Genomic DNA, 27135 nt, shown 5'->3' on the forward strand with positions numbered 1-27135 from the left:
TTAATTTATTTGCGAAGGTGTCATAAGCTTTAAAGGGGTATTCCAGACCCTAAATGTTATCCTCCTATACTCATTCATTTTACTCTGGTGCTTACACAGATCAGTGTTTCCCAACCAGGGTGCCTCCAGCTGTTGCAAAACTACAACTCCCAGCATGCCCGGACAGCCAAAGGCCATGCATGGAGTGCATGTTTATTTATGCAACTTCTGTTGTAGGGGAGCAGTAAACATCTCTGTGCAGTGAGCTCCCCCTAATGGTGGCTGCAGGTAAAGCAGGAGAAGTAGTAAAGTGTTGGGTGCTTCTCTCCCCACTTGTCACATGACAGGTTAATAGGTCTGCCTGTATGGCCGGCAAATCACTGTCCCCATGTATGAATGAAATACATTGGAAGAGGGTGCACTGACTATAGCTGTAATGTCAACTCCTCTGAGCGAGGTCTTCTCTGACCACTAGGGGGCGCTACTGACCACTTTTTTTCTCTCTTTTGGTGACAGGTGCCCAGATCTCCTGCTTCGCCCCCAGCAGTTTCTCCTGGAGACAGGCCGCCTATGTGGACTCCTTCTGTTGGGCCGCCGTACAGCAGAAGCACCTGTCCTACAGCGACTCCGGGCACATCCCCCTGTGGCTGCACAAGGTAAGACGATCACTGCAGCTCGCCATTCACTACCTTACTCCCAACTGAGAATAACTGGAGGCTCATCTGATATTTCTATGTAAAATCGGAAGATTCTCTGAAACCGTACCTGTTGCTTTAACCTCTTCATGACCCCTCAAATTTAGATTTTTGGCTTACGTTTCTTCCTCTTCACCATCCAAGAACCATACTCCGCTGACAGTTGTTTTAGGGATTACTTTTTTGTGGGACAAGAGTTATACTCCCCCCCCCCCCCCACACACACACAGGGACCTATTATAAGCCACGTCACTGAAGGGGGTGGAGAGGGATAGAATATGGATGAGGTGGGCGAGCCGGCTCCCTGCCTCCATTGTATGCTGCAGCGCAATGGCAGTGAGATTGTAATGGGCAGAACTCAGGAAATTTCTAATCTAAAAATTTTAGTAATCCCTCTTTTTACAGTATATTGAGTTTAGTGCTGGTGAAATAGCTGTCAGATTCTCTTTAAGGGGTTAAATACATCTAAATTCTGTGTAAGCACATAGGGGGGGAGATTTATCAAAACCCCTCGAGAGGAAAAATTGCTGAGTTGCCCATAGCAACCAATCAGATCGCTTCTTTCATTTTTAACAAGGAAAATGAAAGAAGCGATCTGATTGGTTGCTATGGACAACTCAGCAACTTTTCCTCTGGACAGGTTTGGATAAATCTCCCCCAATCTTCTTTGTCGCTTCTGTGAATGTATTTCTACAATGATTTCTACCACTAGGTGGCAGTGTGGCTCCGTGAGAAGCCTTTATAAGAAATGTCTCCTAAACTTATTGGGGGCAGTGACTGCTGCTTGAGATTTTAAATGTTTTTATGACTTTTTGTCAGTTTCTAAAATATTCCTGGGGATAATAAATGTAAAGTGTTCATAGTATCTTGCGGAGCTGCAGTCTCTTTCCTATAGGCTTCCTTGGTCTTTGTCTAGTTACATTTCCATTAACAAGCCTGGGTTGTGGTTCTCACTATAGTTATATATAATTATACATATATATTATATATATATATATATATATATATATATATATGTGAATATATTATTAATCTAAAATATATACAGTGGTCCCTCAACATACAATGGTAATCTGTTACAAATGGACCATCGTTTGTTGAAACCATCGCATGTTGAGGGATCCGTTGGCTGTCCGGGCATGCTGGGTGTTGTAGTTTTGCAACATCTGGAGGTCTGCAGGTTGTAGACCACTGTTAGAGGAAGTTGTACTCACCTGTCCCCGCCACTCCGGACCTTCACCGCTCGTCAGCCCTGCCCTGGATGTCGCTGTCCATCGCTGTCGCCACGTCCCCGAGGTGTCCCCGACGCTCCGGCAAGGCCTCTGCTTCCCCGCCATCCGCGCTCTCCATCGCCGCCATCATGTTGTTACGCACGCCGCTCCTATCGGATGACTGGACGGCGTGCGCAGCGACGTGATGATGTTGATGAAGAGCGCCGATGATACAGGGGATCCCGAAGAGGACGCGCCGGAGCCCTGAGGACAGGTAAGTGATCGTCAGCGGACCACATTGGGCACCGTAAACGGCTATCCGGTGGCAGCTGAAGCAGTCTGCGCTGCCGGATAGCCGTTTATGCGATGGCCCCGACATAAAAAGCATCGTATGTTGAAATGATCGTATGTCGGGGCCATCGTAGGTCGAGGGGTCACTGTATTATTATTATTAATAAAATATGTATATATATGTATATTTGTGTGTGTGTGTGTATATATATATATATATATATATATATATATATATATATATATATTTCTCTTATATGTAGTAGGTGCTCGCCTGGGGTTGTACTCAGTGACTGATCTGCTGCCTGTTCCCTGCCCGCAGTTCTTCCCATACATCCTGCTCCTGGTGGCCATTCTACTCTACCTGCCCTCCTTGTTCTGGAGATTTACGGCAGCTCCTCATCTCTGCTCCGACCTGAAATTCATCATGGAGGAGCTGGACAAGTCCTACAACCGAGTTATCAAAGCCGCAAACAGCAAAAGCAGCATCAAGAAGGAAGGCGCCAATTCACCAACGCTGAATGACATGTCACAGAGGTAACCTGGCTGAGGGCGTCTAAGGAAAGGCTAAGTCTCCCAACTAGGGTGCCTCCAGCTGTTGCAAAACTACAATTCCCAGCATGCCTGGACAGCCAACGGCTGTCCAGGCATGCTGGGAGTTGTAGTTTTGCCTTACAATGTCTTAGTATTCTATTGTATAGTGCTTTCTTTGTTGACCCTTGGTGAGGACCTACCATAGGGAGATTTGATTGGCACAATTGCAGTTAGGGATGTCCCGATACTGGGTTAAGATCGGCACTGATACCTGAGTACTTGTCCTCATGCTTATGTCCCCAATACCCATCCAGATACCTGCAGACCATAAAAAATAATCCCTCTCCCCTTCCCTCTGTTCCTGGAAGGTGAGTGGAGTTATATTTTATTTTCCTGATCTCCAGGTATAGGAGACATTCGCACGAATAAAATGTCAGGTATCAGCACCAATAGCAGTATCGGGACATCCCTAATTGCAGTTGTGTCGATCGAATCCCTGACAGCGCAGACAAAGTCTCACTATGGTATTTGATCACCAAGGGGCAAGAAAGCCAGTACGGTTAATTGGGATTTTTATTATTTTCTTTTGGAGGGGACTTATTGGGGGGGGGGGGGGGGGGGGACTAGTTAATGGGGGGCTTTTACCTAATAGGAGGTTCCCTACCTAACTACTAAAGGGGGTTCTACCTAATGGGGGTGGGGATTCACTACTTAACTACTGGGGGCTTCTACCTTATAGAGGGGATTCCCTACCTAACTACTGGGGGCTTCTACCTTATAGAGGGGATTCCCTACCTAACTACTGGGGGCTTCTACCTAAAATGTGGGATTCCCTACCTAACTATTGGGACATATCTTAAATGAGCTCTCCGGCAAAAATTAACTTATCCCGTATCCACAGGATAGGGGATACGCAGCTGATCGAGGGGGGTCCCAAGGGTTTGAGCCCCCCCCCCCCTGCGATCAGCTGCTTATCCCCCATTCTGTGGATAGGGGATAAGTAAATTTTTTGCCAGAGGTCTTCTTTAAAGGGGTACTCCAGTGGAATACTTTTTTTTTTATTATTGTTATTTTTTTAGATCAACTGGTGCCAGAAAGTTAAACAGATTTGTAAATCACTTCTATTAAAAAATCGTTACCCTTCCAGTACTTATTAGCTGCTGAATACTACAGAGGAAATTATTAGTTTTTTTTTTTTTTTATTCTTTTTTGTCTTGTCCACGGTGCTCTCTGCTGACACCTCTGTCCTTGTCAGGAACTGTCTAGGACAGCATAGGTTTGCTATGGGGATTTTCTCCTGCTCTGGACAGTTCCTGATATGGGCAACTGTGGACAAGACAAAAAAGAAATTAAAAAAGAAAAGCATTTCCTCTGTAGCATAAGGGTAAAGATTTTTTAATAGAAGTAATTTACAAATCTGTTTAACTTTAAAAAAAAAAAAAAAAAAATGTTTTCCACCGGAGTACCGCTTTAAGATATGCCCCTAATAGGTAGGTAATCCCACCAGGACCTGGCGCACCCTGAGGAATGCGGGCTTCAGACGGCACGTTTACCATTCATTTCTATATGAGCGGTGAAAGAACTCGGTAATCATCGGTGCTACCATAGAAATGAATAAGCGCGTTACCGGTAGACGACATGCGCTCCTCACTGAGAGTGCTGGGGTCCTGTCCTGGAGATCTGGGGGGGTCCCAGCGGTCGAACTTAAGCAGTAGAAAGAGAGAGAAGTGCTCATGGGTGTATAGGGAGAGGTATAAGCAGTAGAGAGAGAAGTGCTCATGGGTGTATAGGGAGAGGTATAAGCAGTAGAAAGAGAGAAGTGCTCATGCCACTGTACAGAACACTGGTGAGACCTCACTTGGAGTATTGTGCGTAGTACTGGAGGCCGTATCTCCAGAAGGATATAGATACTCTAGAGAGAGTTCAGAGAAGATACTAAACGAGTACATGGATTGCAGGATAAAACTTACCAGGAAAGATTAAAGGACCTTAACATGTATAGAAGAAAGAAGAGACAGAGGGGATATGATAGAGACTTTTATCTACATAAAGGGAATCAACACGGTAAAGGAGGAGAGGAGATTTATAAGAAGAAAAACTGCCACAAGAGGACATAGTTTTATATTAGAGGGGAAAGGTTTCTGCAGTAATATCAGGAAGTATTACTTTACTGAGAGAGTAGTGGAGGCATGGAATAGCCTTCCTGCAGAAGTGGTCGCTGCAAATACAGTGAAGGAGATTAAACATGCATGAGATAGGCATAAGGCTATCCTTCATATAAGATAGGGATAGGTATAAGGCTATCCTTCATATAAGATAGGGATAGGCATAAGGCTATCCTTCATATAAGATAGGGGTAGGTATTAGGCTATCCTTCATATAAGATAGGGATAAGCATAAGGCTATCCTTCATATAAGATAGTGATAGGCATAAGGCTATCCTTCATATAAGATAGGGATAGGCATAAGGCTTTCCTTCATATAAGATAGGGATAGGCATAAGCATAAGGCTTTCCTTCATATAAGATAGGGATAAGCAGAAGGCTTTCCTTCATATAAGATAGGGATAGGCAGAAGGCTATCATTCATATAAGATAGGGATAGGAATAAGGCTATCCTTCATATAAGATAGGGATAGGTATAAGGATATCCTTCATATAATATAGAGATAGGCATAAGGTTAACCTTCATATAAGATTGGGATAGGCATAAGGATATCCTTCATATAAGATAGGGATAGGTATAAGGCTATCCTTCATATAAGATAGGGATAGGTATTAGGCTATCCTTCATATAAGATAGGGATAGGCATAAGGCTTTCCTTCATATAAGATAGGGATAGGTATAAGGCTATCCTTCATATAAGATAGAGATAGGCATAAGGCTATCCTTCATATAAAATAGGGATAAACATAAGGCTATCCTTCATATAAGATAGGAATAGGAATAAGGCTATCCTTCATATAAGATAGGGATAGGTATAAGGATATCCTTCATATAATATAGAGATAGGCATAAGGTTATCCTTCATATAAGATAGGGATAGGTATAAGGATATCCTTCATATAATATAAAGATAAGCATAAGGCTATCCTTCATATAAGATAGGGATAGGTATAAGGCTATCCTTCATATAAGATAGGGATAGGTATTAGGCTATCCTTCATATAAGATAGGGATAGGCATAAGGCTTTCCTTCATATAAGATAGGGATAGGTATAAGGCTATCCTTCATATAAGATAGAGATAGGCATAAGGCTATCCTTCATATAAAATAGGGATAAACATAAGGCTATCCTTCATATAAGATAGGGATAGGTATAATGCTATCCTTCATATAAGATAGAGATAGGTATAAGGCTATCCTTCATATAAGATAGGAATAGGAATAAGGCTATCCTTCATATAAGATAGGAATAGGAATAAGGCTATCCTTCATATAAGATAGGGATAAACATAAGGCTATCCTTCATATAAGATAGGAATAGGAATAAGGCTATCCTTCATATAAGATAGGGATAGGTATAAGGCTATCCTTCATATAAGATAGGAATAGGAATAAGGCTATCCTCCATATACGATAGGGCTAGGTATAAGGCTATCCTTCATATAAGATAGGGATAGGTATAAGGCTATCCTTCATATAAGATAGTGATAGGGATAAGGCTATCCTTCATATAAGATAGGGATAGGTATAAGTCTATCCTTCATATAAGATAGGGATAGGTATAAGGCTATCCTTCATATAAGATAGGAATAGGAATAAGGCTATCCTCCATATACGATAGGGCCAGGCACTATTGATAGGATACAGATTATTGGGCAGACTAGATGGGCCAAATGATTCTTATCTGCTGACCCATTCCATGTGTCTATGTTTCCTGATCGATGAAGGTCTGTAGGCTTAGACCCCTGACGATCAAAGCTGTTGACTTTTCCCAAATGACAGTGCCCATTTAAATGACTAATAAATGTGACCGCTGAATCCAGTAATAACCTGTCTCCTCCATCTGCAGCACACTGGATATGGCAGAAGGACCCGTCAAATACCCGTTCGTGGAGCAGTATCTGAAGACGAAGAAGACCTCTTATAACCTAATCATCAAGTACCTCATCTGCCGCTCCCTGACGCTGGCGATTATATTCGTGGCCTGTATCTACCTCGGGTATTACATCAGCCTCTTCTCCCTGACGGACGAGTTCACCTGTAACATCCGCACCGGCATCCTGAAGAACGACACTACACTCCCCTCCCTGATCCAGTGCAAGCTGATCGCGGTGGGCGTCTTCCGGCTGCTCAGTTACATTAACCTGATAGTCTACTGTCTGGTGATGCCTTTCGTCATCTACGCCATGATGGTGCCGTTCAGGAAGCGCTCCAACGTGCTGACGGTGTACGCGCTGCTGCCCGCCTGCAGCATTCACAGCTGTCAGTCCAGGAGCTACGACGACCTCAGCGTCTTCCTTCTGTTCTTGGAGGAAAATGTAAGCGAGCTGAAATCCTACAAGTTCCTGAAGGTGCTGGAGAACTTAAAGAACACGGGAGAAGACTTTGACACGATGCAGCTTCTGACTTCATTGGGAACGGTCAAGACGGACACAGTAGACGGGAAGCGGACGGCGTTTCAAGTCGCAGCTCAGCCGCCTGTAAAGCAGAATTCTACCGAGCTTAAAGGTAAATGCATATGTCCGTCCTTTAGGATCGGGCAAACTATATTGCTGTGCGGGGTAAAGTTTACACCTCTTCCAGCTTCTTTTATTCTTCCTCTGAAGCTCTGATTGACAGTCTAATTCAGGGTTTCCCAACCAGGGTGCCTCCTGCTGTTGCAAAACTACAACTCCCAGCATGCCCGGACAGCCAAAGGTGGGGAAACAGTGGTCTAGTTGCTATGAGTATCTTTTCACAGTCATGGGCACCTTCAATTTTGCCTTAAAGGGTACCTCTCGTCAAATAAACTTTTGATATATTTTAGATTAATGAATGTTGAATAACTTTCCAATAGCATGTTAATGAAAAATATGCTTCTTTCTACTGTATTTTTCCCGATCAGTCCTGTCAGCAAGCATTTCTGACTCATGCTGGAGTCCTAAACACTCAGAGCTGCCAGCCTGCTTTGTTCACAGCCAAGCAGGCTGTGGACAAAGCAGGCTGGCAGCTCTGAGTGTTCTCCTTTGTGAACAAAGCAGACTGGCAGCTCGTAGTGTTTAGGACTCCAGCATGAGTCTGAAATGCTTTCTGCCAGGACTGGTAGGGAGACCCCTAGTGGTCATTTCTTCAAAGTGGAAAATTAAATAGAAAGAAGCATATTTTTTAATAACATGCAATTGTAAAGTTATTCTGCATACATTAATCTATAATATATCAAAAGTTTTTTTGATGAGAGGTACCCTTTAAAGGGGTACTCTGGGTTACGCGAAAATCTATGTAAAATCTATGTCCGTGGACACATAAAGGGAGATTTATTAAAACCTGTGTAGAGGAAAAGTGGTGCGGTTGCCCATAGCAACCAGATTGCTTTCTTTATTTTGTCAGTGGACTTTTTTTTATTTTAAATGAAAGAAGAAACCTGATTGGTTGCTATGGGCAACTTTTCCCTTCCACAGGTTTTGATAAATCTCCCCCATTGATTTAAAATACGGCAGTAATTGCAATGTGTTTTTTGTACAATGTATGCGCTGACGGACACTATTTCATACAGGGTAATGCATTGCATCATTAGGTAAATATACTGCTGCTTTTTACACCTATTTTACTGCTGTTTTTGTTTCTTTAGTTTTGATTTTACATTGTTTGAACCCTGCCTTCGAGTTGTTAATCTCCGGCTCTTCTTGACTGACAGTCTAGTGCAGTGTTTCCCAACCAGGGTGCCTCCAGCTGTTGCAAAACTACAACTCCCAGCATCTTCTGGCAGCCGAAGGCTGTCAGAGCATGCTGGGAGTTGTAGTTTTGCAACAGCTGGAGGCACCCTGGTTGGGAAACACTGGTCTAGTGGCTATGAGTATATATAGTTACCGGGAAAGCGCATCCTCTCACAGTCATGTGCAACTTTATGCAATTTTGCTTAAAAGTGTAAGAATTTGTAAAAAAAACTAAAAACATAAAGCGCATTTGATGCTAAGCTACTAATATATTTACGCTATATTATTTACGCTTTATAGCGGTGGAAAACATTTTTATTTTTTTTTTAAATTAACTGGTGCCAGAAAGTTAAAAAGATTAGTAAATGACTTCTATTAAAAAATCTTTACCCTTCCAGTACTTATCAGCAGCTGTATACTACAGAGGAAATTCTTTTTTTTTTTTTTTTTTTTTTTTTTTTTAATTCTTTTTTGTCTTGTCCACAGTGCTCTCTGCTGACACCTCTGTCCTTGTCAGGAACTGTCTAGGACAGTTCCTGACAAGCAGTGGAAAGCATTTTTTTTTTTTTTTTTTTTTTAATCAACTGGTGCCAGAAAGTTAAACAGATTAGAAAAGGACTTCTATTAAAAAATCTTAATCCTTCCAGTACTTATTAGCTGCTGAATACTACAAAGGAAATTATTTTCTTTTTGGAACACAGAGCTCTCTGCTGACATCATGAGCACAGTGCTCTCTGCTGACATCTCTGTCCATTTTAAGAACTATCGAGAGTAGGAGAAAATCCCTATAGCAAACATATGCTGCTCTGGACAGTTCCTAAAATGGACAGAGATGTCAGCAGAGAGCACTGTGGTCATGATGTCAACAGAGAGCACTGTGTTCCAAAAAGAAGAACATTTTCTCTGTAGTATTCAGCAGTTAATAAGTACTGGAAGGATGAAGATTTTTTAATAGAAGTCATTTACTAATCTGTTTTAACTTTCTGGCACCAGTTGATTTAAAAAAAAAAAAAATGTTTTCCACCGCTATAAAGCGTAAATATTATAGCGAAATATAAAGCGCATTTGATGCTAAGCCACTAATATGTTTTTTTTTTTAAACAAATTCTTACACTTAAGCAAAATTGCATAAAGTTGCACATGACTGTGAGAGGATGCGCTTTCCTGGTAACTATATTCATAGCCACTAGACCAGTGTTTCCCAACCAGGGTGCCTCCAGCTGTTGCAAAACTATGACTCCCAGCATGCTCTGACAGCCAAAGGCTGTCAGAGCATGCTGGGAGTTGTAGTTTTGCAACAGCTGGAGGCACCATGGTTGGGAAACACTGCACCAGACTGTCAGTTAAGAGGAGCTGGAGATTAACAACTCAAAGGCTGGGTTCAAACAATGCAAAAATTAAAACTAAAGAAAAAAAAAATGGTAAAATAGGTATAAAAAGCAGCAGTATTTTTACCTAATAATTCAATCCATTAACGTGTATGAAATAGTGTCCGTCAGCGCATACATTGTATAAAAAAAAAAAAACACATTGGAATTACTGCCGTATCTTAAATCAATGGGGGAGATTTATCAAAACCTGTGGAAGGGAAAAGTTGACCAGTTGCCCGTAGCAACCAATCAGGTTTCTTCTTTCATTTAAAAAAAAAAAAAAGGCCTCTGAAAAATTAAAGGGGTATTCCAGGCAAAAACTTTTTTATATATATCAACTGGCTCCAGAAAGTTAAACAGATTTGTAAATTACTTGTATTAAAAAATCTTAATCCTTCCAATAGTTATTAGCTTCTGAAGTTTTCTGTCTAACTGCTCAATGATGATGTCACGTCCCGGGAGCTGTGCATGATGGGAGAATATCCCCATAGGAACTGCACAGCTCCTGGGACGTGAGTCATCAGAGAGCAGTTAGACAGAAAACAACAACTCAACTTCAGAAGCTAATAACTATTGGAAGGATTACGATTTTTTAATAGAAGTAATTTACAAATCTGTTTAACTTTCCGGAGCCAGTTGATATATAAAGAAAAGTTTTTGCCTGGAATACCTCTTTAAAGGACAACTGCAGCGGCATTACACTTATCCCCTATCCACAGGATAGGGGATAAGTGTTTGATCGCGGGGGGTCCGACCGCTGGGACCCCCCCGATCTCCCTAACGGGGCGCCGCCATAAGGGTTCATGGTGACGTAGCGTCGACGGTGATGCCCCGTCTCCTCCCCGTCCCCGTACAGTTCTATGGGGGATGCGGGGAGGCATGAATGCTTCCTCCTCGCCTCTCCCATAGAACTGTATGGAGGAAGCGTGCCGGCCGCAACGTCATGCTGCGGCTGGCACGCCCCCTGCACGGGAGAGCCGCAGCCCCGTAGAGGAGATCGCCGGGGGCCCCAGCGTTCAGACCCCCCTCGATCAAACACTTATCCCCTATCTTGAGGATAGGGGATAAGTGTTTGTAACGCTGCAGATGTCCTTTAAAGAAAGCAATCTGGTTGCTATGGGCAACCGCACCACTTTTCCTCTACATGGCTTTTAATAAATCCCCCTTTGTTTCCACTGACACAGATTTTCCATATATTTTCGTGTAACACATTATTAGATTAAATCAGCAATCTTTTATAACCTGTTTTCTTGCTTTATTTTATTTAATTGATTTATTTATTAACATTTTTTTTATTTTTTTTTTTTAAAGGGGTATTCCAGGCAAAAACTTTTTTTTATATATCAACTGGCTCCAGAAAGTTAAACAGATTTGTAAATTACTTCTATTAATAAATCTTAATCCTTCCAATAGTTATTAGCTTCTAAAGTTGAGTTGTTGTTTTCTGTCTAACTGCTTTCTGATGACTCACGTCCCGGGAGCTGTGTAGTTCCTATGGGGATATTCTCCCATCATGCACAGCTCCCGGGACGTGACATCATCATTGAGCAGTTAGACAGAAAACTTCAGAAGCTAATAACTATTGGAAGGATTAAGATTTTTTAATAGAAGTAATTTACAAATCTGTTTATCTTTCCGGAGCCAGTTGATGTATAAAAAAAAAGTTTTTGCCTGGAATACCCCTTTAAACAATGTGTGAACCCAGCCCAAGGGTTTGTTCACACAGGCGGATTACCTGCGGAATTACCGCAGCGTATTTGCAGCGGAAAATCCGCAGCGGATTTTGCTACCATTGACTTCAATGGGATCTGAAGGAAAATCTGCAAATCTGCCTCTATAGCGGATTTTCTACTGACAAAATGAAGTCAATGGTGGCAAAATCCGCTGCGGACTTTCAGCAGCAAATACGCTTCGGTAAGCCGCCCGTTTGAACGTACATTTAGGCTGGGTTCACACGTTGCTTTGAAAAAAAAATCTATTTAAATAAGTTAAGCAATAAAATGGGTTTTAAAAGATTGCTGATTTAACCCCTTAATGACCAAGCCCATTTTCACCTTAAGGACGAGGCCAATTTAATTTTTGCGCTTTTCGTTTTTTCCTCCTCGCCTTCTAAAATCCATATCTTTATTTTTTCATCTACAGACCCATATAAGGGACTGTTTTTTGCGTGACCAATTGTACTTTGTAATGAAACCTCTCATTTTACCATAAAATGTACGGCAAATCCAAAAAAATATATATTTTTTAGGGAGGAAATATAAATGAAAACCAAAATTTTGGAGGGTTTTGTTTTCACACTGTACACTTTACGGTAAAAATGACGTGTTCTTTATTCTGTGGATCAATACGATTAAAATGATACCCATGGCTAGATACTTTTATATTTTTGTACCGCATAAAAAAAATCTAAAACTTTTTGTACAAAATCAGTGATCTAAAATCGCCCTATTTTGACCACCTATAACTTTTTCATTTTTCCGTGTATAGGGCGGTATGATGGCTCATTTTTTGCGCCGTCATCTGTACTTTTTTTTAGATACCACATTTGCATATATAAAACTTTTAGATCATTTTTTATAAAAAATTTTTTGAATAAAATGTGACAAAAAAGCAGCATTTTTGGACTTTTTAAATTTTTTTACGTTTACACCATTCACCGTACAAGATCATTAACATTATATTTTGATAGTTCGGACATTTACGCACGCGGCAATACCAAATGTTTATTAAAAAAAAAATGTTTACGCTTTTTGGGGGTAAAATGGGAAAAACGGACAATTTTCATTTTTATTGGGGGAGGGGATTTTTCACTTTTTTTTTTTTTTTACTTTTTGATTTTTTATTTTTCTACTTTTATTTTACACTTTTTATGTCGCCATAGGGGACTATCTATAGCAATCCTTTGATTGCTTATACTGTGCAGTGCTATGTATAGGACACAGCACTGCTCAGTATTATCGGTGATCTTCTGCTCTGGTCTGCTCGATCTCAGACCAGAGCAGAAGACCCCGGGAGACGGACGGAGCCAGGTGAGGGGACCTCCGTCTGTCATGCTGGATGATCGGATCCCCGCAGCAGTGCTGCGGGCGATCCGATCATCCAATCAAAATGCCGCAGATGCCGTGATCTGTATTGATCACGGCATCGGAGGGGTTAATGGCGGACATCCGCCCGATCGCGGATGTCGGCCATTAAGGGGCGGGTCCCCGGCTGCTGCTAGCAGCCGGAACCTGCCGTGTATGACGCGAGCACCCTTCAGATGCTCGCGGTCATACACAGGACGTAAATGTACGTCCTGGTGCGGGAAGTCCCGCCAAACCGGGACGTACATTTACATCCGTGGTCGTTAGGGGGTTAATCTAATAATGTGTTACACGAAAATCTACGTAAAATCTGTCAGTGGACACATAAAGGGAGATTGATTAAAACCTGTGTAGAGGAAAAGTGGTGCGGTTGCCCCTAGCAACCAGATTGCTTTCTTTCATTTTTCAGAGGCCTTTTTTTTTTTTTTCAATTCAAAAATGAAAGATGAAACCTGATTGGTTGCCATGGGCAACTGGACAACTTTTCCCTTCCACAGGTAATCCGCCCGTGTGAACGTACCCTAAAGGTGCGGGATGTGCGAAGTACGCACCACCACATAGTCACCAGAGCTGAAAGGACTATAAAAGAGTCAACACATTGTCATATAAAAGGTTCTTTTTAACACTAGTATACACTAGTGCAGTGTTTCCAAACCAGGTTGCCTCCAGCTGTTGCAAGACTACAACTCCCAGCATGCCCGGACAGCCGACGGCTGTCCGGGCATGCTGGAAGTTGTAGTTTTGCAACAGCTGTGGGCACCCTGGTTGGGAATCCCCGCACTAGTGTATGTCAGTCACACTAAGGCTGCATTCACACCACGTTTTTGCAGTACAGTTCCCGTATTCGTTTTCAATTTGAAAACCGTACGGAACCGTATTGAAAACCGTACGCATTGACTCTCCATTGAAAACCTATGCCAAAAGATGCATCAGGCTGTGTCCGTTTCTCATCCCGTACGGTTTTGTCAGTTTTTTTTCCCCGTACCCAAAACCGTAGCCTACCATGGTTTTTGGTCCGGGTGAAAAACTGTATTGAAACGTGTAAGTATTTTTTTTTTTTTTTTTTTACATGGGAGTCATTGGGAACCGTACAGAACCGTAGGTGCGTACGGTTCCATACGTTTTTTTATTTTTTGCACAGGTTTTTATCTCTATCTCTATCATCATCATCTATCTCTATCATCATCATCATCATCTATCTCTATCATCATCTATCTCTATCATCATCTATCTCTATCATCATCTATCTCTATCGTCATCATCTATCTCTATCGTCATCATCTATCTCTATCGTCATCATCTATCTCTATCGTCATCATCTATCTCTATCGTCATCATCTATCTCTATCGTCATCATCTATCTCTATCGTCATCATCTATCTCTATCGTCATCATCTATCTCTATCGTCATCATCTATCTCTATCGTCATCATCTATCTCTATCGTCATCTTCTATCTCTATCGTCATCTTCTATCTCTATCGTCATCTTCTATCTCTATCGTCATCTTCTATCTCTATCGTCATCTTCTATCTCTATCGTCATCTTCTATCTCTATCGTCATCTTCTATCTCTATCGTCATCTTCTATCTCTATCGTCATCTTCTATCTCTATCGTCATCTATCTCTATCGTCATCTATCTCTCTCTATCATCATCTATCTCTCTCTATCATCATCTATCTCTCTCTATCATCATCTATCTCTCTCTATCATCATCTATCTCTATCTCTATCGTCATCTATCTCTATCTCTATCATCATCTATCTCTATCTCTATCATCATCTATCTCTCTCTCTATCATCATCTATCTCTATCTCTATCATCATCTATCTCTATCATCATCTATCTCTATCATCATCATCTATCTCTCTCTATCATCATCTATCTCTATCTCTATCATCATCTATCTCTCTCTATCATCATCTATCTCTATCTCTATCATCATCTATCTCTATCTCTATCATCATCTATCTCTATCGTCATCTATCTCTATCTCTATCGTCATCTATCTCTATCTCTATCGTCATCTATCTCTATCGTCATCTATCTCTATCGTCATCTATCTCTATCGTCATCTATCTCTATCTCTATCGTCATCTATCTCTATCGTCATCTATCTCTATCGTCATCTATCTCTATCGTCATCTATCTCTATCGTCATCTATCTCTATCGTCATCTATCTCTATCGTCATCTATCTCTATCGTCATCTATCTCTATCGTCATCTATCTCTATCGTCATCTATCTCTATCGTCATCTATCTCTATCGTCATCTATCTCTATCGTCATCTCTCTCTATCGTCATCTCTCTCTATCGTCATCTCTCTCTATCGTCATCTATCTCTCTCTATCGTCATCTATCTCTCTCTATCGTCATCTATCTCTCTCTATCGTCATCTATCTCTCTCTATCGTCATCTATCTCTCTCTATCGTCATCTATCTCTCTCTATCGTCATCTATCTCTCTCTATCGTCATCTATCTCTCTCTATCGTCATCTATCTCTCTCTATCGTCATCTATCTCTCTCTATCGTCATCTATCTCTCTCTATCGTCATCTATCTCTCTCTATCGTCATCTATCTCTCTCTATCGTCATCTATCTCTCTCTATCATCATCTATCTCTCTCTATCATCATCTATCTCTCTCTATCATCATCTATCTCTATCGTCATCTATCTCTATCTCTATCGTCATCTATCTCTATCTCTATCGTCATCTATCTCTATCGTCATCTATCTCTATCTCTATCGTCATCTATCTCTATCGTCATCTATCTCTATCTCTATCATCATCTATCTCTATCTCTATCATCAGTCTACTCCAGAAAGTTAAACAGATTTGTAAATTACTTCTATTAAAAAATCTTAATCCTTCCAATAGTTATTAGCTTCTTAAGTTTTCTGTCCAACTGCTCAATGATGATGTCATGTCCCGGGAGCTGTGCATGATGGGAAAATATCCCCATAGGAGCTGGACAGCTCCCGGGACGTGAGTCATTAGAAAGCAGTTAGACAGAAAACAGCAACTCAACTTCAGAAGCTAATAACTATTGGAAGGATTAAACATTTTTAATAGATATAATTTACAAATCTGTTTAACTTTCCGGAGCCAGTTGATATATAAAAAAAGTTTTTGCCTGGATAACCCCTTGAAGATTTTTTTTTGTTTTTTTTTAACCTCTTCAGGACATAGGGCGTATGGATACGCCCTGAATCCCGAGTCCTTAAGGACCGAGGGCGTATCCATACGCCCGTGGGAATTCCGGCCCCCACCGCTAGCCGGTTGGGGACCGGAGCCGGATGCCTGCTGAAATCGTTCAGCAGGCATCCCGGCATATCGCCCAGGGGGGTCATTATGCCCCCCCATGTCGGCGATCGCCGCAGATCGCTGGACAATTCAGTCCAGCGATCTGCGGCGATTCCGGGTCAATCGGGTCTCCGGTGACCCGGTGACCCGGAATTACTGGCTGTTCAGGGCCGTCTCTGACGGCCCCGAACAGCCAGAGCCTGCAGGGGTGAGGTGGCACTGGTGCCACCTCACGATCGCCCTGATTCGTCGGCCGGATTACCGGCCGACCAATCAGGGCGCCTGCTGCGGGTGTCACTCCCGCACCCGCTCCGCCCCTCTTCTGGAGGACGTGAGCGGGTGCGGGAAGACGACCCCCGGTGCTGGGGACCCCGATCCCCGGCGCCCCTGTTGGGATCGGGGCCCCAGGAGCAGCGGCGGCGGCGGGACTGACCTGGAGCGTCTGGATCGTTGGAGGTGAGTGACAGCCTCCTGCTGTTGCTTAGCAACAGCTCCCAGCATGCAAAAATGGCATGCTGGGAGCTGTAGTTATGCAACAGCAGGAGGCAGACCACCACAACTCCCAGCATTCCCTTATGGGCATGCTGGGACTTATGGTTTTGCAACAGCTGGAGGCACATTCTTTCTATGGAAAAGTGTACCTTCAGCTGTTGTATAACTACAACTCCCAGCTTGCACAAACAGCTAAAGTGCATGCTGGGAGTTGTAGTGGTGCATCTGCTGGTTGCATAACTACAACTCCCAGCATGCCCGTTGGCTGTCGGTGACTGCTGAGAGTTGTAGTTTTGCAACAGCTGAAGGCACACTGGTTGTGAAACTCAGAGTTTTTTTTTACCTAACTCAGTGTTTCACGACCGGTGTGCCTCCAGCTGTTGCAAACTACAACTCAGCAGTCACCGTACACCATGCACCGTACATGCTGGGAGTTGTAGTTTTGCAACAGCTGGAGGCACACTGGTTGTGAAACACTGAGTTAGGTCACAAACTCAGTGATACATAACCAGTGTGCCTACAGTTGTTGCAAAACTGCAACTCTCAGCAGTCACCGACAGCCAACGGGCATGCTGGGAGTTGTAGTTATGCAACAGCTGGATGTCCCCCCCCCCCCCCCCCCCCAATGTGAACGTACAGGGTACACTCACATGGGCGGAGGATTACAGTAAGTATCTGGCTGCAAATTTGAGCTGCCGCAAACTTTCTGCTGCAGCTCAAATTGCCAGCGAGAAACTACTGTGAACCCCCGCCCGTGCGACTGTACCCTAAAAACACTACACTACCACAAAAAATAAAATAAAAAGTAAAAAACACTACATATACACATACCCCTATACAACCCCCCTCCCCAATAAAAATGAAAAACGTCTGGTACACCACTGTTTCCAGAACGGAGCCTCCAGCTGTTGCAAAACAACTCCCAGTATTGTCGGACAGCCGTTGACTGTCCAGGCATGCTGGGAGTTTTGCAACAGCTGGAGGCACCCTGTTTGGGAATCACTGGCGTAGAATACCCCTATGTCCACCCCTATGCAATCCCTAATTTAGGCCTCAAATGCACATGGCGCTCTCACTTTGGAGCCCTGTCGTATTTCAAGGCAACAGTTTAGGGCCACATATGGGGTATCGCCGTACTCGGGAGAAATTGTGTTACAAAATTTGGGGGGTATTTTCTGCTTTTACCCTTTTTAAAAATGTAAAATTTTTGGGAAAACAAGCATTTTAGGTAAAAAAAAATAAAAAATTTTACATATGCAAAAGTCGTGAAACACCTGTGGGGTATAAAGGTTCACTTAACCCCTTGTTACGTTCCCCGAGGGGTCTAGTTTCCAAAATGGTATGCCATGTGTTTTTTTTTTGCTATCCTGGCACCATAGGGGCTTCCTAAATGCGGCATGCCCCCAGAGCAAAATTTGCGTTCAAAAAGCCAAATGTGACTCCTTCTCTTCTGAGACCTGTAGTGCGCCAGCAGAGCACTTTTCACCCCCATATGGGGTGTTTTCTGAATCGGGAGAAATTGGGCTTCAAATTTTTAGGGGTATTTTCTGCTATTACCCTTTTTAAAAATAAAAATTTTTGGGGAAAACAAGCATTTTAGGTAAAATTTTTTTTTTTTTTTTTTACATTTGCAAAAGTCGTGAAACACCTGTGGGGTATTAAGGTTCACTTTATCCCATGTTACATTCCCCGAGGGGTCTAGTTTCCAAAATGGTATGCCATGTGGTTTTTTTTTTGCTGTTCTGGCACCATAAGGGCTTCCTAAAGGTAACATGCCCCCCAAAAACCATTTCAGAAAAACGTACTCTCCAAAATCCCCTTGGCGCTCCTTCCCTTCTGAGCCCTCTACTGCGCCCGCCGAACACTTTACATAGACATATGAGGTATGTGCTTACTCGAGAGAAATTGGGCTACAAATACAAGTAAAAATTTTGTCCTTTTACCCCTTGTAAAAATTCAAAAATTGGGTCTACAAGAACATGTGAGTGTAAAAAATGAAGAGTGTGAATTTTCTCCTTCACTTTGCTGCTATTCGTGTGAAACACCTAAAGGGTTAAAACGCTGACTGAATGTCATTTTGAATACTTTGGGGGGTGTAGTTTTTATAATGGGGTCATTTGTGGGGTATTTCTAATATGAAGACCCTTCAAATCCACTTCAAACCTGAACTGGTCCCTGAAAAATACTGAGTTTGAAAATTTTGTGAAAAATCGGAAAATTGCTGCTGAACTTTGAAGCCCTCTGGTGTCTTCCAAAAGTAAAAACTCATCAATTTTATGATGCAAATATAAAGTAGACATATTGTATATGTGAACCAAAAAAAAATGTATTCGTAATATCCATTTTCCTTACAAGCAGAAAGCTTCAAAGTTAGAAAAATGCTAAATTTTCAAATTTTTCATCAAATTTACGGATTTTTCACCAAGAAAGGATGCAAGTATCGACAAAAATTTACCACTATGTTAAAGTAGAATATGTCACGAAAAAACAATCTCGGAATCAGAATGATAACTAAAAGCATTCCAGAGTTATTAATGTTTAAAGTGACAGTGGTCAGATGTGCAAAAAACGCTCCGGTCCTTAAGGCCAAAATGGGCTCCGTCCTGAAGGGGTTAAACTGATGCAACCGGACATCATTTTTCAAACCGTATACATATTAAAATTTGTATACACGTCTTGAGGAATCTGTTTTTTTATTTTTATTTTTTTTTTTTTTTTTACCAAAAACCTGATATGGGAACTGTACTGCAAAAACGTGGTGTGAACCCGACTTAAGAGGGGTGATGACTAGTGATGCCCCGAAATGGAAAATTCTGGGCCAAAATTGAAAAATTTAGCATGTGCTTGGCTGAAACAAAAAATGTCCTATTGGGTAGAAGCCTCAGTAGGTAGGGAATCCTACTAATAGGTTTAAGCCCCTAGTGGGTAGGGAATCCCCACCTATTAGGAAGACGCCCCAGTAGTCAGGTGGGTAGGGAATCCGCACATATTCTGTATAAGCCCCCATTAGATAACCTTCCCAAAAAAATAAAAAAAATCCCACTTTCCTTTACTCGGCTCCTGTGCTGAGGCGAGAGGAGAGGTGACCATAACAGGCCGTAATTGGTAAGAGGGGTGATAACATGAAGAAAAGTTCTTGTATACCCCCCGAGGTCATTGGGGCTGTATAGAGGTGAGCTGACCGTAACAGGCTGTAATTGGTAAGGCCCTGTTCACACTACAGGTATCATCATGTAAAAAAAACCTCAGTTATTACTCCCGGCAAAAAGTCCCATTCATGTCATTGGGATTATTTGACCATCCTTTTGCATCAGGTATGTCCGTTTTTACTAATGTCACTTATTTTTGCCGCCACAAAAGATGGTTCATCCACAAATTTTTGGTCTGGCAAAAAAAAAAAAATGGTGAAAAAACGGATGTTAAAATTTAACAATGATGTCTATGGGAACCGGATGTTCAAAAAAAAATATCCGTTATCAGTTATTGTCAGGTTTTTTAACATCTGTTTTTTTTTTGTACTGAGCATGCTCAGTACTGCTTTACAAAAAAAAGGATTAAAAACCTGATTAAAAAAAAAAAACGGATGAAACTTTTAATAACGGATGATAATGGATGAACAACATCAGGTTTTTTAAGAAAAAAACCATTAAAAATAACGGATGATGCTCATCAGTTATCATCCATTATTACCAGTTATTGCATCTGTTATTGTAAAATAACGGCAGTAAAAAAGCGGGATGATACCTGTAGTGTGAAAGGGGCCTAAGGGGGTGATAACCTGTATAAACCTGGATCAATGGGCTCCACAGCTGTCTTCCTATTGACACTTATACACACACTTCATCCACCCAAGAAGGGGTACTCCGGTAGAAATGTTTTTTATTTTTTTATTTTTTTAATCAACTGGTGCCAGAAAGTTAAACAGATTTGTAAATTACTTCTATTAAAAAATCTTAATCCTTCCAGTACTTATTAGCTGCTGAATACTACAAAGGAAATGGTTTTCTTTTTGGAACACAGAGCTCTCTGCTGACATCATGACCACAGTGCTCTCTGCTGACACCTCTGTCCATTTTAATAACTGTTCATAGCAGGAGAAAATCCCCATAGCAAACATATGCTGCTCTGGACAGTTCCTAAAATGGACAGAGGTGTCAGCAGAGAGCACTGTGCTCGTGATGTCAGCAGAGAGAACTGTGTTCCAAAAAAGAAAATAATTTTCTTTGTAGTGTTCAGCAGCTAATAAGTACTGGAAGGATTAAGATTTTTTTAAAAGAAGGTATTTACAAATCTGTTTAACTTTCTGGCACCAGGTGATTTATAGAAGAAAAAAAAACAAAAAAACAATTTCCACCAGAGTACCCCTTTAAACAGATTTGTAAATTACTTCTATTAAAAAAAATCTTAATCCTTCCAGTACTTATTAGCAGATGTATACTACAGAGGAAATTATTTTCTTTTTGAATTTCTTTTTTGTTTTGTCCACAGTGCTCTCTGCTGACACCTCTGTCCGGGTCAGGAACTGTCCAGAGCAGCATAGGTTTGCTATGGGGATTATCTCCTGCTCTGGATAGTTCCTGATATGGGCATCAGGTGTCAGCAGAGAGCACTGTGGACAACATAAAAAAGAAATTTAAAAAGAAAAGAATTTCCTCTGTAGAATACAGCTGCTGAAAAGTACTGGAAGGGTAAAGATTTTTTTAATAGAAGTCATTTAAAAATCTGTTTAACCCCTTAACGACGCAGGACGTATATTTACGTCCTGCGCCTGCTCCCGCGATATGAAGCGGGATCGCGCCGCGATCCCGCATCATATCGCGTCGGTCCCGGCGCTCATCAACGGCCGGGACCCGCGGCTAATACCACACATCGCCGATCGCGGCGATGTGCGGTATTAACCCTTTAGAAGCGGCGGTCAAAGCTGACCGCCGCTTCTAAAGTGAAAGTGACCCGGCTGCTCAGTCGGGCTGTTCGGGACCGCCGCGGTGAAATCGCGGCGTTCCGAACAGCTGACAGGACACCGGGAGGGCTCTTACCTGCCTCCTCGGTGTCCGATCGACGAATGACTGCTCCGTGCCTGAGATCCAGGCAGGAGCAGTCAAGCGCCGATAACACTGATCACAGGCGTGTTAATACACGCCTGTGATCAGGATGAGAGATCAGTGTGTGCAGTGTTATAGGTCCCTATGGGATAATAATGATCAGTATAAGAGATCAGTGTGTGCAGTGTTATAGGTCCCTATGGGATAATAATGATCAGTATAAGAGATCAGTGTGTGCAGTGTTATAGGTCCCTATGGGATAATAATGATCAGGATGAGAGATCAGTGTGTGCAGTGTTATAGGTCCCTATGGGATAATAATGATCAGGATGAGAGATCAGTGTGTGCAGTGTTATAGGTCCCTATGGGATAATAATGATCAGTATAAGAGATCAGTGTGTGCAGTGTTATAGGTCCCTATGGGATAATAATGATCAGGATGAGAGATCAGTGTGTGCAGTGTTATAGGTCCCTATGGGACCTATAACACTGCAAAAAAATGTAAAAAAAAAAAAAAAGTGTTAATAAAGGTCATTTAACCCCTTCCCTAATAAAAGTTTGAATCACCCCCCTTTTCCCATAAAAAAAATAATACCGTGTAAAAAAATAAATAAATAAATAAACATATCCGGTATCGCCGCGTGCGTAAATGTCCGAACTATAAAAATATATCCTTAATTAAACCGCACGGTCAATGGCGTACGCACAAAAAAATCCCAAAGTCCAAAAAAGCGCATTTTGGTCACTTTTTATGCCATTAAAAAATGAATAAAAAGTGATCACAAATCATGCCAATAAAAAATTCAGATCACGGCGCAAAAAATGAGCCCTCATACCGCCCTGTACGTGGAAAAATAAAAAGTTATAGGGGTCAGAAGATGACATTTTTAAACGTATAAATTTTCCTGCATGTAGTTATGATTTTTTCCAGAAGTGCGACAAAATCAAACCTATATAAGTAGGGGATCATTTTAACCATATGGACCTACAGAATAATGATAAGGTGTAATTTTTACCGAAATATGCACTGTGTAGAAACAGAAGCCCCCAAAAGTTACAAAATGGCGTTTTTTCTTCGATTTTGTCGCACAATTATTTTTTTTTCCGTTTCGCCGTGCATTTTTGGGTAAAATGACTAATGTCACTGCAAAGTAGAATTGGTGACGCAAAAAATAAGCCATAATATGGATTTTTAGGTGGAAAATTTAAAGGGTTATGATTTTTAAAAGGTAAGGAGGAAAAAACGAAAGTGCAAAAACGGAAAAACCCTGAGTCCTTAAGGGGTTCACTTTCTGGCACCAGTTGATTTAAAAAGAAAAAAAAAGTTTTCTACCGGAGTACCCCTTTAAAGAGGTTATCCAGGAAAACACTTTTTTTTATATATCAACTGGCTCCAGAAAGTTAAACAGATTTGTAAATTACTTCTATTAAAAAATCTTAATCCTTTAAGTACTTATGAGCTGCTGAAGTTGAGTTGTTCTTTTCTGTCTAAGTGCTCTCTGATGACACCTGTCTCGGGAACCGCCCAGTTTAGAAGCAAATTATCCCCATAGCAAACCTCTTCTACTCTGTGCAGTTCCAGAGACAAGCAGAGATATCAGCAGAGAGCACTGTTTCCAGACAGATAAGAACAACTCAACTTCAGTAGCTGATAATTATTGAAAGGATTAAGATTTTTTAACCGAAGTGATTTCCAAATCTGTTTAATTTACTGGAGCCAGTTGATATATAAAAAAAAAATAAAAATAATGTTTTTTCTTAGAATACCCCTTTTAAAGGGGTACTCCGGTGAAAACCTTTTTTCTTTTAAATCAACTGGTGGCAGAAAGTTAAACATATTTGTAAATTACTTCTATTAAAAATCTTAATCCTTCCTGTACTTATCAGCTGCTGAATACTACAGAGGAAATTCTTTTTTTTTTGGAATGCTCTCTGATGACATCACGAGCACAGTTCTCTCTGCTGACGTTAGTATAATAATAATAATAACACTTTATTTATTGTTGCCCTTAGTGGAATTTGAACCCAAGTCCCCAGCACTGCAAGGCAGCAGTGCTAACCACTGAGCCACCATGCTGCCCTTACCATAGATCTGCTATGCATGGTTGCTAAAATGGACAGAGATGTCAGCAGAGAGCACTGTGGTCGTGATGTCGTCAGTGTTCCACAAAGAAAGGAATTTCCTCTGTAGCATTCAGCAGCTGATAAGTACTGGAAGGATTACGATTTTTTAATAGAAGTAATTTACAAATATGTTTAACTTTCTGCCACCAGTTGATTTAAAAGAAAAAAAAAGGTTTTCACCGGAGTACCCCTTTAAGGCTCCTCCCTGACTTTATATATGTGAAGAGTTTAAACTTTAAAACATTATGATGATAAAAGGTGGAGCGTCACTTTAGAGCAGTGTTTCCCAACCAGGGTGTCTCCAGCTGTTGCAAAACTACAACTCCCAGCATCCCCGGACAGCCGAAGGCTGTCCGGGGATGCTGGGAGTTGTAGTTTTGCAACTGCTGGAGGCACCCTGGTTGGGAAACACTGCTTTAGGGTTACCGATGACATCATGATTCATACCTGCCAGAGTATGAAGGCTCCGAGTTTTCATTCATGCCTCATTGTGTTCCTCTTTACAGATCTGACAAAAAAAGATGGAGTAAATACGTCCACAGACGATAAGAAGGTCAGACAGAGACTTCTAGATTCGTCATGCTGATCGATGCCTCGACCTTTTCCGACGATGTTTACAGCAACCACTGCAAGTATTCACCGCACGGGCAGACAGCTGGACCGCCGCCGCCGGTGCTGGATCATTGCCTCTCAGGTCTTATAATAAGGGGCCAGGAAGAAGATGTCTGCTCAGAAATGTGAAGCTGTAGCTTTAAGACTGCATCGAAACAGCTGCGGACTGTTTTTAATACTATTTTGCGCTGTAAATGACTACAGACTGATCGGTTTTTGCCTTTTTGGGTTGACAGTGCCTCGAAGTAACAAAAAATGTAACGTCAACACTGGATGTCACAAATCTGGGTAAAAACTGGTAACCTTGTATGATAGGGTATTTTTAGGATGGTACTATGTTTACATTGAACAAAAAAAACAAAAACGGTACCAAACCTGTTCTGCTGGAATGTTGCTTTTATTTATTATTGCTTGAAGGGCTTGTCCGGTGATTAGAGATGAGCGAACTTACAGTAAATTCGATTCGTCACGAACTTCTCGGCTCGGCAGTTGATGCCTTTTCCTGCGTAAATCAGTTCAGCCTTCAGGTGCTCCGGTGGGCTGGAAAAGGTGGATACATTCCTAGGAGACTGAGACTCTTTCCTTGGACTGTATCCACCTTTTCCAGCCCACCGGAGCACCTGAAGGCTGAACTAATTTACGCAGGAAAAGTCATCAACTGCCGAGCCGAGAAGTTCGTGACGAATCGAATTTACTGTAAGTTCGCTCATCTCTACCGGTGATACACAACTTATTCTCTTTATACAGGATAGAGGATAAGTATCTGATCGCAGGGGGGCCGACCAATGCTATACTCGGGCATCTACAGCACTCCCATAGAAGTTAATGGAGGTTGGGCTCCGTTCTAAAGAGGGCTCCCCCCCCCCCCCCCCCAAATCAGACAATTATTGTTTTCACCAGACAATTCCTTTTAAAAGGATATTCCATTGTCCTAAAATGTTTATGTTAATAAACGCCTAAGCACAAGGTATATAACGTTGGAGTATGTCAGTAAAAAAAAAAAAAAGATTTCTGGCACTTACCTTGCATCCAGTACTTTTAAGGCCGGGTTCACACCACGTTTTTGCTATACAGTTCCCGTATATGTTTTTAATTTGAAAACCGTACGGAACCCTATTGAAAACCGTATGCATTGACTCTCCATTGAAAACCGTATGCCAAAAGATGCATTGGGTTGCATCCGTTTTGCATCCTGTACGGTTTTGTCAGTTTTTTTTTCCTGTAGCCTACCACGGTTTTTGGTCAGGATGAAAAACCATATTGAAATGTGTACGTTTTTTTTTAGTTTTTTTTTTTACATGGGAGTCAATGGGAACCGCGCAGAACCGTATGAGCGTACGGTTCCATCCAGTTTTCACCATCCGGTTTTTACCTTGGTACAGGTTTTTTTTTTTTTCTTGGAATTTCAATCAAACAAGTGAAACTTTATTCATAATGGAGTGAAAAGTTAAAAACTTATGTATTTTTTTCTTTAAAAAACTGAAGCAACTGGACATCATTTTTCAAACCGTATACTGATTAAAATTTGTACACACGTTTTGATACAGTTTAGTCCGGTTTTGAGGAATCCGTATTGCAAAAACATGGTGTGAACCCAACCTAATACATAAGTTGTGTCGTCACTCTCTCCCCAGCGTCGGATATAGCTTGTCTTAGGGCATTTCCCTTGAGCTTATATACGAGTTCAAGCCTGCCTCCTGAGTGACATCACTGCCTCTGGCCCACCCCTTTACTCACATTCTTACAGAGTACATCATGTGAGGCCCACCCTCTGAGTGGTCAGTTCCTCTGGCCCATCCCCTTACTGACGTCACCACTTCCTTAACACATTGTAAGGACTGCCCTCTTGGGGACATCACTGCCTCTGTTCCACCCCCTCCACTCACATCCATACAGCATGTTAGTCCGCCCCCTTACTGATGTCACCGCTTCCAGGCCACCCCTCCAGTCACGTTTTAGAGTACAGAAAGAATAAGGCCACCCCTTAGTGACATCACTGTTCTTGGTCCATCCCCTCACTGACATCACCGCCTCTGGCCTGCCCTTATCAACACTTACACAGTGTAAGGACTGCCCCTCCTTAAGTGACATCATTGCCTCTGGCCCGCCCCTCGAGACACATCCTTAAAGGGATACTCAACTGGTACCAGAAAGTTATACAGATTTGTAAATTACTTCTATTTAAAAATGTAATCCTTCCAGTACTTGGAGGGTTGGACAGTAGGCAGTGATGTCACTCAGGCAGGCTTGACGTGAGACGAGCTCAAGAGAGGCCTCCTGAGACATGCTAAATCTGAAGCACAGTCTCGGGACCCAGGGGTGAGCAAGACAACGCAACTTATGTATTGAAAGAAGCACCGGACGTCCGGCACAGGGTTAGTGCCATGACAGCCCCCAGAAGTCATTATTACTGACCATAAGTAGTAATGTTACATATCTTCTGGTTATATGTTTATTAAAGGTGAGCTGTAGTGCAATATAATTCGGATAGGGGATAAGTTATAGATCGCTGGGGGTCTGACCACTGGGGCCCCCA

At 41.8% G+C, this 27135-nt stretch overlaps 1 protein-coding gene across 2 annotated transcripts in view; it reads left to right on the top strand.

The window, feature by feature from the left end:
- PANX1 (pannexin 1) overlaps positions 1-25106 on the top strand; it is a 51477-nt gene extending 26371 nt beyond the window's left edge. For both annotated transcript variants that reach the window (XM_056561486.1, XM_056561488.1), the window contains 4 exons: positions 496-635; positions 2499-2713; positions 6727-7385; positions 24494-25106. In XM_056561486.1, the coding sequence (XP_056417461.1) occupies positions 496-635; positions 2499-2713; positions 6727-7385; positions 24494-24573 (1094 nt within the window). In that variant the 3' untranslated portion in view covers positions 24574-25106. The remainder of the gene's footprint in view (positions 1-495; positions 636-2498; positions 2714-6726; positions 7386-24493) is intronic.
- The last annotated feature ends 2029 nt before the right edge of the window (positions 25107-27135 follow it).

This window comes from Hyla sarda, chromosome 2 (assembly GCF_029499605.1).
Source record: "Hyla sarda isolate aHylSar1 chromosome 2, aHylSar1.hap1, whole genome shotgun sequence".
In the NCBI taxonomy this organism is placed as follows: domain Eukaryota; kingdom Metazoa; phylum Chordata; class Amphibia; order Anura; family Hylidae; genus Hyla; species Hyla sarda.